The sequence below is a fragment of the Hemitrygon akajei genome, chromosome 29, assembly GCF_048418815.1.
Source record: "Hemitrygon akajei chromosome 29, sHemAka1.3, whole genome shotgun sequence".
Lineage (NCBI taxonomy): Eukaryota > Metazoa > Chordata > Chondrichthyes > Myliobatiformes > Dasyatidae > Hemitrygon > Hemitrygon akajei.
The window spans coordinates 27,086,346-27,099,722 of record NC_133152.1 but is presented as its reverse complement, the minus strand read 5'-3'; the positions used below and the strand labels follow the sequence as shown (position 1 = coordinate 27,099,722).

The following is a 13,377-nucleotide window of genomic DNA, read 5'->3' as shown; positions in this document are numbered from 1 at the left end:
GAGGTATGGGTGCTGTATCTTCTGTAATTGCATGGAACATGTATTAGAAAAGAGCATCACTGGTGGGGATGGAAGAGCAGATGAAGGATTGTGAAGGGAATCGTTTCCTTGAGAATAGCGAGTGGGATGTAGAGAAACACCTACTTGGTAATGGAAGTTCATTGAAGCTAGCAGAAATTTAAACAGGGGACCCATTGAATGTTGATGATAGTGGGGTGGAAAGGTACTCTGTTCAGGAGATTAAAAGCAGAGGTGTGGGAGATAAACAAGATTGTAGCCAAGAGCTCTGTCAACTACAGGAGAAAATTTCCCTGGCCTTCAGCAAGATACTGGCTTGAGTTCACTTATGTCTTTCCATACGATCAATTGGTTAAACAACTCACCTGGGAGATTTGATGGCTGATACTGTAATTCAGCAGTCCCTCACTACCACTCTAAACGATCAGTCTGGAATACAACTCCAATCACTGCAGTGCAACTCAGATCAAGCCCTATCTGTCCGAGGTGAGAGTGCCACTGACTGCTGACACTAACCTTGGCCACACTTGCACAATTCGCTGCTGGGTTTAACTGGCCGTTTCTGTTCACAGGACACATTTGCAGCTCTGAAATGTGATGAAGCATAGTCAGAAATTTATGAATTATACTCATTTGTTCTTGATTTATTGTGAACAAAAATTATTTTAAATCAATGCTTTAAAGAAGATCAAACCAGAAAAATTTCAAAAGCACTGAGTGCATTATTGAATATTGAAAGGCTGAGATAGAGTGGACTTCTATAATAGGAGCATCTAGGACCAGAAAGGAGACTCAGAATAGAGGGATGTTCACTTAGAACAGAGATAAGGAGGGATTTCTTTAGCCAGGTGGTGAATCTGTGGAATTCATTGCCGCAGATGGCTGTGGAGGCCGAGTGACTATTTAAAGCAGAGGAGATTGATAGGTTTGTGATTAATTAGGGTGTCAAAGGTTACGCGGAGTAAGCAGGACAAGGAGGTGAGAGGAATAATAGATCAGCCATGATGGAATGGCAAAGCACTCCATGGATCAAATGGTCTAATTCTGCTCACATGTCTTATGGTTTTATGGTACTAGTAATCAGCTGTCTCTTAGAAGTTCTGATCAGCCTCTGGAGAAAATTTTACAAGAAACCCATTATAACCACCCTATGTCCCACTAATTAATTTTGATATACCAATCATATTTACATTTTCTATAACCCCTTTAAACTTCCTTACCAAATCCATTGTAATCTTGAACTTCGTTGCAGATCTATCGCAAACAAAATCTCCCAACTCTGTGTAAAGTGTGGAGTTGTATTAATCAGGTTCTACTATCTTCAATAGACTATTTCTGGTTCCTCATTCTAGATACTCAACTCTGTAAGCAGTAATTTGTAACAAAATTAGTTTAAGAATTTTAAGTCATGAGGATATCTGCAGATGCTTGAAATCCAAAACAACACACACACACAAAATGCTGGAGGAACTCAGCAAGTCAGGCAGCATCTATGGAAAAGAGTAAACAGTTGACTTTTCAGGCTGAGACCCTTCTTCAGGACTGGGAAGGAAGGGGAGAAGTCAGAGTAAGAAGGTGGGGAAGAGGGGAGGAAGAAGTACAAGCTGGCAAGTGATAGGTGAAATCAGGAAATGGGTGGGGTGAAGTAAAGAGCTGAGCAGTTGATTGGTGGAATAGATAAAGGACTGGAGAAGGGGAGAGCTGAAAGGAGAGGGTAGAAGACCATGGAAGAAAGAAGAGCACCAGAGGGAGATGATGGGGTGGTAAGGAGATGAGTTGAGAGGGGATCAGGAATGAGGAATGGTGAAGGAGAGGAGGTGGGGTCTGCCACAAAAAGCGGAATATTGCAGTGGCCATCCATTCCGGTTCTACTTCCCTTTCCCATTCTGACATGTCAGCCCATGACCTCCTCTACTGCCAGGATGAGGCCACACTTAGGTTGGTGGAGAAACCTGAAGGCATAAACATTGATTTCTTGAAGCTGCGGTAATGTTCCCCCACCTCCTGTCGTCACCATTCTCCATTCCTTTTTCCCTCTCTCACCTTATCATCTCATCACCTCCCTCTGGTACTGCTCCACTTCTCTTTCTTTCATGATCTTCTGACCTCTTCTGTCAGATTCCTCCTTCTCCAGCTCTTTCTCTCTTTCACCAATCAAAATCAACTTCCTAGCTCTTTACTTCACCCCCTCACCCTCTCCTGGTGGTACCTATTACCTGCCATCTCGTATTTCTTTCTCCCCTCCCCCACCTTCTTTCTCTGGACTTCTCTCCTTCCTTTCTGGTTCTGAAGAAGGGTCTTTGTATGAAATATTGACTGTTTACTCTTTTCCATATAAGTTACCTGACCTGCTGAGTTTCTCCAGAACTTTGTGTGTGTTGCTAGGAATTTCAAGTCTTCCTTTAGGAAAGCCTATTTTCTGATATCATGCAGTATCCCAATGAAACTGTGATGAACACATCACAATTGCCTCTGCATCCTAATAATATTGTGGAACTAAAGCCTTATTATACCCATTCACTGCCCCAATTTGATGTGTATTTCTTGTGATAAAATCTGTAGCCAGATTGAGCTTTGCTCATCTTGGGCTTCTATGAAATAAAGCCTCTGCACGAGTTCTATGCCATCCCTGAAGTACACAAATTACAATTTCACAGGAAAAGGCCTCCCACTATTGAGTACATATGGAGTACTGCAACAAGAAAGCAGCACCTGTCAAGGACCCCCCACCATCCAGTCTATGTTCTCTTCTCTCTGTGGTCGTCAGGAAGGAGGTACAGCAGCCTCAGGACCCACATCACCAGGTTCAGAAAGTTCCATGGTGAATATCCAATGTGGATAGCCAAAGTTACCCAATGTGGATAACTTCACTCACCTCAACACTGAACTAATTGCACAACCTATGGACTCACTTTCAAGGACTTTACGACTCATGGTTCTTGATATTTATTGCTTATTCATTATTATTTACTTATTCATTTACTTATTGTTATTATTTGTTTTTGTATTTGTACAGTTTGTTGTCTTTTGCACATTAGTTGCACTTTGTGTGTAGTTTATGGTGACATAGATGTACTTTGATAATAAATTTACTTTGAACTTTGAATGATTCTTGAAAGACGCAAGATGTGGGATGAGTGTAACAGAAGAGAAGTTGGGATGATGGGGGGAGGTGGGGAGAGAGGGAATGGGGAGTAGACTGAGGAATAAGGGCATAATAAATGCCGATTGACAATGGGATTGTAAGTGGAAAGGATGTAACATTATGTACCGGTAATCAGCAAACCTACAACACTGGCACAGTAGACTCATAACATTCCTTAGTCATACATACCCAAGCCAATTCTGATTAAATAATGTGCAAGGATCACATATGAGGTTCAAAATATTGGAGAGTTTTGAGAATAAAAGAGAGCACAAATAGACTCAGAGACTGGTATTTGGATAGGGACTGCAAATCAGATACGCAACCTGCCACACAGATATTTAATGCCCCTATAATTCATACACAGTGGTGGTGACTTCTGATGCAAATACTGAGTGCTGAGTGAGTGAAATCTGCAGCTTGTGCCTGCATCATTGACATATACTCTGATTTGTTCCATTTTCTCAGCTGCTCTTTAACATGCTTTTCTTTCACTGCTGGTCAGTTTTCTTTTTCTTGATGAACGTCCCTTGTGGTACTGTGGTGTCTGGAGACCGGGGAGAGACACTGAACCAGTTTCAGGCTGATGGGGATTATATCCTTGGAGGTCTCTTTCCACTTTACTCTGCTAACATGGATAGAGCTAAGAGAGCAAGTTCAGAACCTCACAAGTGTGAAAGGTAAGACACACTATTTGTTTTGTATTTCAGTTTGATACTCCAGTCTGTTGTGGGAATGACTCACACAGTATGCATTTCCAGCCTCGTTCCCTGAAGAGTTTGTTTTGCAACGATACATGCTTATGGAGATTTTCAGAATAATAAAGGTTCTATGGCAATTCATGGAAGCATTATCAGAAAAAAAATTGTCCAAGGAGCCACATACGGAGGTATTAGCTCAGTTGAATGAAAGCTTTCTCCCAAGGAATAGGATTTAAGGAGTGCTTTAAAGACCAGTGAGAAATAGATTAGGGGGAAATTTAAGGAAACTGCAGAGTCAAATTCTAAGACTGCTGAATTCACCACTGCCCATGAGTGTGAGGAAAATCATAAACGTTCAAGAGACCAGGAATAGAGTATAAACCATCTTGCAGGGTTAAACCTGGAGGAGATTACTGGCCTCAGGAAGGGTGATATAATAAAAGGTTTGATTTGAACAGTGGGAGGAAATTTTTAAAATAGTGCATTAATGGCTGGGAACAAGAGAGCCTGTGATGGATAATGCAGTACTTGATGGGGGATGGAATACAAATTTGGGATAAGCTCCTCTCTGCAGTTTAAAGCTTGAAATGATTAGGAGGCAATGAGAAACCAACTCCTAGTGTAATAAAGTTTGAGCTGGAACAATTAGAAGAGCAGCAGAGCTGGTGAACAGAGGTAGATGTCTGCTGATAGGTATGATATTTATCCACCATGCTTGTAAAATTGTTTATAATAGGAAGAGCAACTCCTGGTCCCAACACCTCAGGTCATTGACTGAACCTTTACTGCAGTTAATACTTCACTGCCCCCTCAGTAACCCTTCCTTTCTGAATGGAAGCCTCTCTGCTCAGACTGAATTCAACTAGTGGTTTTGTTTGATATTTACTCTAACTCTTCTTCACACAGAATCCAACTTGATGGTTTCCTCTGGGCTCAAGCAATGAAATTTGCTATTGAAGAAATCAATAACTCTAGCACTCTCCTACCAAATGTGACGCTGGGATATGACATCCGGAACACCTGTCTCATGTCCTCAGTTGCAATGCGCTCGGCCATTTCCTTCTTAACCACAGAAGGTGGAACTACGTTTGAAGTTAAGTGTGATTACACAAATCATAGCTCCCGAGTGCTTGCCACCCTTGGTCCTTCTACATCCGAACTCTCCAGAATCACTGCTCGACTTTTCAGCTTCCTCCTCATTCCACAGGTATGACGTAGGGACCCGGCACAGATGGGAATAGATACACTAATTTAGCACGCAATGCTTAACTGAATACAATCTAAGCACAACGTTCAGTTTCTGACAGCATTTCTTACTTGGCAAGCAGTGCAGTGGGGAGATATTGCACTGTATAACACCTACAGATCAAGTCAGATAATAGTAAGAGGACAACACGTATCTGAAGTGATGGGTCAGTGCAGGGAATATTAACCAATGTCCTTGCTCCCGATTACTATCTGCAGACTTTTTCTCAGAAGTGCAGGATGTGTTAAGACCATTAAACTCTACAACGAAAAAAATAACTTGTATGTTCCATTGTGACCGTGTCAGTTTTTAAAAGTCTTCCCATGACAGCCAGTCCATGCTCATAACCCTGCAAAGATTCCTTATCCAATCCTCTTTCTGAAGTTGAATACAGTTCCATTGCCCTTTCAGACAGAACATTGTTGATTACACCAATTCCCTGAATAATAATACTTTGCTTCATTTTGCTCTTTTGGTAGTGAAGGAATATTTGGGCTCAGTTTAAGTTATCTCTATGATCAAATAGCCCAGTAACACTCAGAGTCAAATCAGGAAAAGCAGTGTGTGATTATCCTGTCCCTCAGTGAGAGTCAGGAACCTCTGAGGAACAGAGGATACTGCAAATAGGAGTTTTTCTTACTTAAATGCTGAAATACATTTTAGCATTTTAATGACAAATATATTAGGTCAGGCAAACGCATCTCATAACAAATTAATTTTCATGGGGGAAATTACTAAAACACCTGAATTTAACTCTATATTAATTAATTTCCCTCACCCATTATTCAGTAACTCATCCCACAGCTGTTCATATTACTGACTGAATCATGACTTAAGCTAATTAAACTTCCCTAGTCTATCACTCAGTGAACAGGCTGGGAACTTTTGCTTTTAGAAAAACACAAAACACTTGAGACACGGGCCACAGCTGCATCAACAACTACTTCCATTGTTACAGTACCTTCATAACCTCAGGGTAAATCTGGAGAGTTGTCAGATTAAGTTGACTGTGATTAACAAATGATAGTGCTCATAAACATAATTGATGTGATTTTAGCACACATACCTGGAATTATGATTTCACCTCCTCAGTATTCTGATAAAATCTAGCTTTGCATAAGGAATGTTACAACCAAGAGATAATAAGGAAAATATTGCTGTTGCTCATCATACATAAGAATATCGGCCTCTGCCTGCACTCATCTCTGTACGGTTGATTCCATTCGAATTTAATGCCTTGCCCACCTGAAGTGTTTTTAAGGATTTAAAGGTTTACAGGTAAATCTGAAAGAGGTATTGGTTTTAAAGGGAAATGTGAAACCTGAACAACTTGCATCAGAACAGAGAAATCTGCAAGTTGCTGTTAGTAGATCCTGAATTGGAAGTGGAGGGGGGAGGGGGGGGGGGGTTAGTGGGGAGAAGGGATGGAGGCGTTGGGAAGTGTGTTGTACATGCTGGGAAGTTGCACAGAATCTCATCACTTGCGGTGGGGAGCAAGTTGGAGCTGGCACCGAGAGTGCTTCCTATTCAAATTTAATGATGGATAAAAACTGCAAGGGGCTTTGATAAGGTTTTGTTAATTAAAAAGCATTTGTACACATTTTAACTTTAATCATTTTAATGTTTTAACCCACTTTACTATTGTTAATGATCTTTGATTATTTTTAATGCAAAATGAATTGAAAAATATTGCCCTTCTGGCTGTTGGGGCTTTGCTTTTTGTGAAATTTTCTTTTTTGTTGGGGTGCGGGGGCAACACTTTATTTGCCTCACATGACATTTTACAAGGCTGAAGATTCTGTCACCATGATTTGCCATGAAGACCATGTCCTTACAAATTGCACATTCAGATGGAGACCGAACATAAAGCTTTTTACTCCTCATGTATATGAAGGATGTAAAGAATAAAGAATTTAATTCTAGATTTCCCTTGCAGTTTCCTGTGTATAGTGTGCACTTACTTGGCAAGTCAGTGCAAAGTATTAAGGGTCTTTGCTGACTGCAAATTCTATTTTATTTACTATTACAATATTTATGAAATATAATAACAGTGTAATAACAGAGACCTAGAAGTAAAATCAAGAACATGCAGGAAACGGCCTTCACTGTTGCTTTTCACAAGGTCCAATGAGGGGTGGCTGAAGTCCTATGTAAAGGCAGGTATTGCGACAAACGTCTCTCACTGCCTCAGAACCTGTGTGGCCCTACAGCTGAGAAGGGCAACCCCCCCCCACCCCCCCAGACACAGAGCTCACCCAGCAGTCCCGCAGCTTTTCACCAACTGCCGGAGACATGAGGTTAAATCTAATGAAATTTTTGTGCACCCACTTCTCCCACATGACATAGAAATCGACTATTTTTCATGTTCAAATCCATTTCACTCATACTATTACACAATAAATGCTCCCCCTGGACTGCACATGTTATCAACATTGTTCTTATTGGTATATCCTGTCTGTATAAACATTTATTTTTGTTACAGATTAGCTATTTTGCTTCAAGCAATTTATTTAATGATAAAAAGAACTTCCCATCGTTCTTCCGGACAATTCCCACGGATGAAGTCCAGGCTGCAGCTGTGGTATCAATTGTGGAGACATTTCACTGGAACTGGATAGCAGTGATCGGGACAGACAACTCGTATGGTCGAAGAGCAATGCAGCATTTCATAAAACTCGTCTCCAAAACTGAGATTTGCATCGCATTTGAGGAACTGATTCCTGTGCATCTACGTGGCTTTAAACTGCAGAAGAAAATGGCATCGATCATCTCATACATTGTTCTCTCACAGGTTAATGTCACAGCAGTGTTTGCGGAGGATGCTTATGCTGAGGTATTGCTGACGGTGGCCCTGGAGCAGAATATGACAGAGAAGGTATGGATTGCCAGTGAGAGCTGGGTTACCTCTGAAGCAGTTGCCAGCATCCCAAATATCTCAAGCATTGGGACCATCCTGGGTGCAAGCATTAAAAATGTTAACATCCCTGGGTTTGAATGCTATGTTTCCACTGCACTGGCTCTCAACCACATGCCCAAACTGAAATCTGAAAGCTGTAGCAGGAATGAGCGCCATCCGGAGATGAAAAATGAAGAAGCATCTGTGGTTATTGGTGAAGACTTAGAACGTATTTCATTCAGTGTTTACTCGGCAGCTTACACAGTAGCTCATGCTCTCCATAGCCTGCTCCGCTGTGATAGAGGATCCTGCAACAAGGGCAACATTTACCCATGGCAGGTGAGAGTTGGAGACACTGGAATTAGATAAGGGAGGCAGGCTCCTAATTGATAATTAAATACTAAAAAAAAGTTTGCATTTGAAATTAATCTTGGGGAAGTATTTTATGACAGCATTGCAGTTGGTGTAAAGTTATCACAGCACTAACAATCTGGGTTCAATTCTGTCGCTATCTGTAAGGAACTTGTATGTTCTTATCTTCATGCAGGTTTCCTCTTGGTGCTCTGGTTTCCTCCCAAATTCCAAAAACATATGGGTCACATGGGTGGCATAGGCTTGTTGGGCCAGAAGGACCTGTTACTGTGCTGTATCTCAAAACCGAATAAAAGTAATGAATGTGCAAGATTTTCCGCAATAATAACCAATTCATAAGTTTTCTGTGCTGTTGACTTAGGGTTAACTATTGGCCATGATGGTACCAAGAAATTCTGTGCTTATCAACTGATGTAATTTAACATGGGTAAGAGGAGAAATAAATCTCATTTGAAATGTTTTACGCCATTATTCCCTTGAAGCATTCCTTTACAAATGCAACTATCAATATAAAATTTCTCAACTCCCTGGGACAGGACATAAATCCACAGCTTCCTGAGTTTCCTCCTGAAGGGGTTGACTTCCATTGAGTTTCATGTCCCTCCTCTTGTTCATTTTTTTTTGTGATTTGGTTTTCCTCACTGAATATAATTCTCAATTTTCATCCAGCTACTTATTGCAGTCAGAGAAGCTAACTTCACCCTCCACAACCAAGCTATTTTCTTTGACGAAGAAGGAAACCCGCCAACAGGATATGACATCATTAACTGGCAATGGAAAGGTGGGAATCTGATTCCAGAATTCAGAGTGATTGGCGAATACAGAGCTCAGGATAAAGAACTTATAATAAATGCATCCCTGATTGACTGGAACACCCTGCGGAATAAGGTAAGGGGCCTTGATCCTCATTCTCCTTCCATGCACCCTCACCCCTCCATCAATATAGATGCATTAAGAATCCTTCTCAAAGATGCAATGGTCTATGTCTCTTTCATTCCACGACAAGCTATTCCATGAGACAACAACTATTTGGTAAAGAGAAATCTCTTCAAATTTGGATCAATTCCATTCTCAGGAACAATTTTACCTTGGTGGCTCCTTGCACAACTCCCTTTCTCCAAATTAAAATGAATAGCTTGTCCCTGCCCCATTAAGTCTGAGTTACAAAGCATCTTACTTCTACTTTTAAACATGAGGAAGTCTGCAGATGCTGGAAATCCAAAGCAACACACACAAAATGCTGGAGGAACACAGCAGGTCAGGCAGTATCTATGTAAATAAATAATAGTTGACGCTTTGGGCTGAGACCATTCTTCAGGACAAGGAGTCCTGAAGCAGGGTCTAGACCCGAAACATCGACCGTCTATTCACTTCCATGGATGCTGCCTGACCTGCTGAGTTCTGCCAGCATTTTGTGTGTGTTAATTTTACTTTTGTATTTTTCTGCTCCATTGTGAATAATCTGACTAACTCATTTCTCAATCTCAATTACAACTTCTCATTCACATCCCCATGTCTCACTCCTGTTAATCTACACACAAAACTTTCCGTTGTTTTATTTTACTGGATTTTTACATTATAACATTTAACACCTTGAACAGTAGGAGTAAGAAGTAGCAGAAGGTGAACACTGAAAATGTTATAGGTGACACACACATACACAGATCCAGGCCAGATCTGTTAACTGCTAAAAGACAGACAGACATACTTTATTGATCCCAAGGGAAATTGGGTTTCGTTAAAACATAAGCAGACAAAGATTAAGATTGAAAATTGTAATGATGGAACTCTGGATAAGATGGAGCAAGCAGAAATTGACCTACTGAATACATGGGATTTCATAAAGGTAACAGCAGAATGGCAGGTTGGAAAGGATCTCAACTTTTTCTTATCTGGACCACTCCAGTCCACATGGCTTAACATAGACTGCGTGTTTCCTTAACAGATGCTGCTTTAACTTCTCTAGCAAATTATTTTTTTGTTTCATATTCCAGCATCTGCAGTCTCGTGTCTTCTGTGCATTCATCTTCTTTTGCCCAAATTTGTTCAACAACAAAATAAACTTATCCTTAAAAAGTAATGTTAATACTTCTCTTACTTTTAGATTCCTGACTCCAACTGCTCAACTTCCTGTGAATCTGGGCAAGTGAAGATAGTGAAGGGGCATCTTTCTTGCTGTTATCAGTGTGTGGACTGTCCAGCAGGAACGTTTCTGAGTGATGGTAAGCACAGGTGCTTTCTCTGCTTCCAAACACAAGAACAGGAAACTCAGTGTCCATCGCCAAAATCCTGATAGACACCGTGTCCGTGCTTTGGCAGTCAACCCTAAGAGACATCAATCTTTATACCCACAACATACCCAGTCAATCAACACATGGTTCAAGTGTCCAAGAAACACTTTGGGAACTTTGTACTGGGTTGATTGGCTTAGCTTTGCCTGGGGAGCATAAACTGATGTAAATACAGTAGATGATTTGAGGAATTTGCTACCATGCAAAATCACTGAGCAGTGTCAAACTGGCTATCAGGGCCTGACCATCCAGGGTCTAATCTTTAAGTGCTTGGCCATTCAGCAACTGAGTGTTCAGGATCAAAATGCCCATTACCTTCCAGCCCCGCGGGCTGACCCCCTCAGCTGATGACAGATCAGAGCCAGGTCACTCAGACCCAGACTGGTAACTGCAGTTGACTATTCTGGCTTTTATAAACCTGACCATCCAACTCTAAATCAAGTGACCTGACTGTTCATTTCCAGATCATCCAAACACAGAGAATTTCCTGGGCTGAAGGTATAAGCTTGGGAATAACTAACTCATTATAAAGTTGTGAACTAAGAGGGAAGAATGGATTGTTTCATACACAAATCTCTCCACTACTTAAAAAAAATTCCCCTCCTCCACAGACGAACAGTGCATTGCGTGCCAGAAAGATGAGTGGTCACCACCAAGAAGTGTGAAATGTGAAAAGAAAGTGATCGAGTTCTTCCAATGGACGGACACTCTGGCCGGCTTGCTAGCCACACTGGCGGCTGTAGGCCTCTTCATCATCATGGCAGTAATCATCATTTTCAACCTCAATCTCAACAGCCCCTTGGTCCAGCTGGCAGGAGGGACAACCTGCCTGGCGATGCTGATATTCACTGCCACAACTTGCTGCAGCATTTACTTTTTCCTGGGGAGGCCAAACTGGTTTCTATGTAGAGTTCGGCAGCCCCTTTTCTCAATTGGCTTTGCTGGCTGTTTATCAGCCATGCTGGTGAAGTCATTTCAAGTGAGTGGCCTGTCTAGGATAACCAGATGCATCCCACAATGTTTCCCTGCTTTTCTATGGCACAATGGCAAGCGGCTGCTCATCTGTTTCTTCCTCTTGATTCAGTGTGCTCTGTGTGCAACCTGGCAGTCCAGGTCTCCGCCATTTGTCTTTGCAAACTACAATATCTCTGTCACAGAAATATTCATGGAATGCAATGAGGGCTCTTTAACTGGCTTTGGGTTACTTCTGATCTATAATAACCTGCTTGCCCTTGCGTGTTTTCTGTGTACTTTCATGGGCCGAAGTACAAACAAAACCTACAATCTAGGCCGGCACATTACCTTTGCTATGCTCATCTACCTCACCGTTTGGGTCTTCTTCATCCCAGCCTACACTACTGCCAAGGGCAAGTTTGTCTCCTTCTTGGAACCATTTGCAGGTCTGGTGAGCGTGTATGGAATCATCATAGTCTACTTTCTACCCAAATGCTACATCATTCTCTTTAAACCAGAGTACAACACCCAGTCTTACTGTCAGGAGCCTACAGACAATCCTCCGTCCAACACGGAAGGCCAGTGACATGCCATTCTAGTTCATCGGTAGAACTCCCTAGTGACAGCATTTATTAATCTCACTCCTTCGCTATCATGTTCGGAGACTTTGCCTGTGTGCCTATACTTTATATGAACTCCAAAATGTTTGCATTTGGCTCCATCAGAGTGAGTTGGGAAAGGAAAGGGGGTGGTGTGGTTTGGGAACTGATCTCAGCAAATGCTCATTTTCATTTAATGCACCCATTCTTTTGCTCCCCATGACTCTATCTCGGTCTACCCAGGTATCTCCTTTTTTTCCAGTACACTATTGACTGAATCAATAGATTTCATCTGAATCACACTCAATCCTGTTCACACCTGAATTGGAAAATGCCACACCCTTTGTTACCAATTTCCAACAACTTTCACATGGCCTGATTCTATACTCCTCGATTTCCATAACCAAAGCTACCTTAAATACACTTACTCCAATCCCCTTGTCTTCTCTAAACTTGCTGCATCTGTTCTGGCACTGACAACATAATTAGGGACTCAGGTGCCAGTCCTTTCTTTAATCCACTGAAGCCCATTTCCTGTCTGATGTAAATACCATCAAGATGATGAGTAAATTTTTATTTCCCCACGCAACTTCAAAAGCCAAATGGCACTGTACCCAAATATTGGGATAACCTTAAGTGCAACCACTTTGCATTTTTGGGTGTTTTTATGCCCATCAGGAAATAGAATTATAAAGTAATACAGGATGGAAGCAGGCCCTTCTCCAACCTCAATCCATGCCACTCATTAAATATCTATTTTCACTAATCCTACAATAAATCCATTTACTTTATCCAATTAAGCTGCTCCTTATCCTCATCTTTTTTCCTCAGTCCTGCCGAAGGGTCTCGGCCCGAAATGTGGACTGTACTCTTTTCCATAGATGCTGCCTGGCCTGCTGAGTTCCTCCAACATTTTGTGTGTACTGCTTGGATTTCCAGCATTTGCAGATTTTCTCCTGCTTGTGTGTGTGGCTTTACAATTCAACCGCCAGGACTTAAGAACTTTTTAAAAGCTATTATTAATGCTTTTTGAGATAGTGATTTAGATGCATATCATATTTTTTACTGAGTTAAGTATTGTATGTAATTAGTTTTGCTACAACAAGTGTATGGGACATTGGAAAAAAAGTTGAATTTCCCCATGGGGATGAATAA

General features: G+C 41.4%; 1 protein-coding gene across 1 annotated transcript; it reads left to right on the top strand.

The window, feature by feature from the left end:
• The first annotated feature begins 3,796 nt into the window (after positions 1–3,796).
• Positions 3,797–12,647, top strand: LOC140718529 (taste receptor type 1 member 3-like). The gene is made up of 6 exons (XM_073032492.1): positions 3,797–3,843; positions 4,771–5,071; positions 7,593–8,345; positions 9,048–9,266; positions 10,483–10,600; positions 11,281–12,647. The coding sequence occupies exons 1-6, from the start codon at positions 3,797–3,799 to the stop codon at positions 12,207–12,209; spliced, it is 2,367 nt and encodes a 788-aa protein (XP_072888593.1). The 3' UTR covers positions 12,210–12,647.
• The last annotated feature ends 730 nt before the right edge of the window (positions 12,648–13,377 follow it).

Coding starts and splice junctions, on each gene's coding strand:
- LOC140718529 (XM_073032492.1), top strand. CDS start 3,797: ATGGATAGAGCTAAGAGAGCAAGTTCAGAACCTCACAAGTGTGAAAG. Junction 3,844..4,770: donor GAACCTCACAAGTGTGAAAG/GTAAGACACACT, acceptor TTCTTCACACAG/AATCCAACTTGATGGTTTCC. Junction 5,072..7,592: donor GCTTCCTCCTCATTCCACAG/GTATGACGTAGG, acceptor TTTTTGTTACAG/ATTAGCTATTTTGCTTCAAG.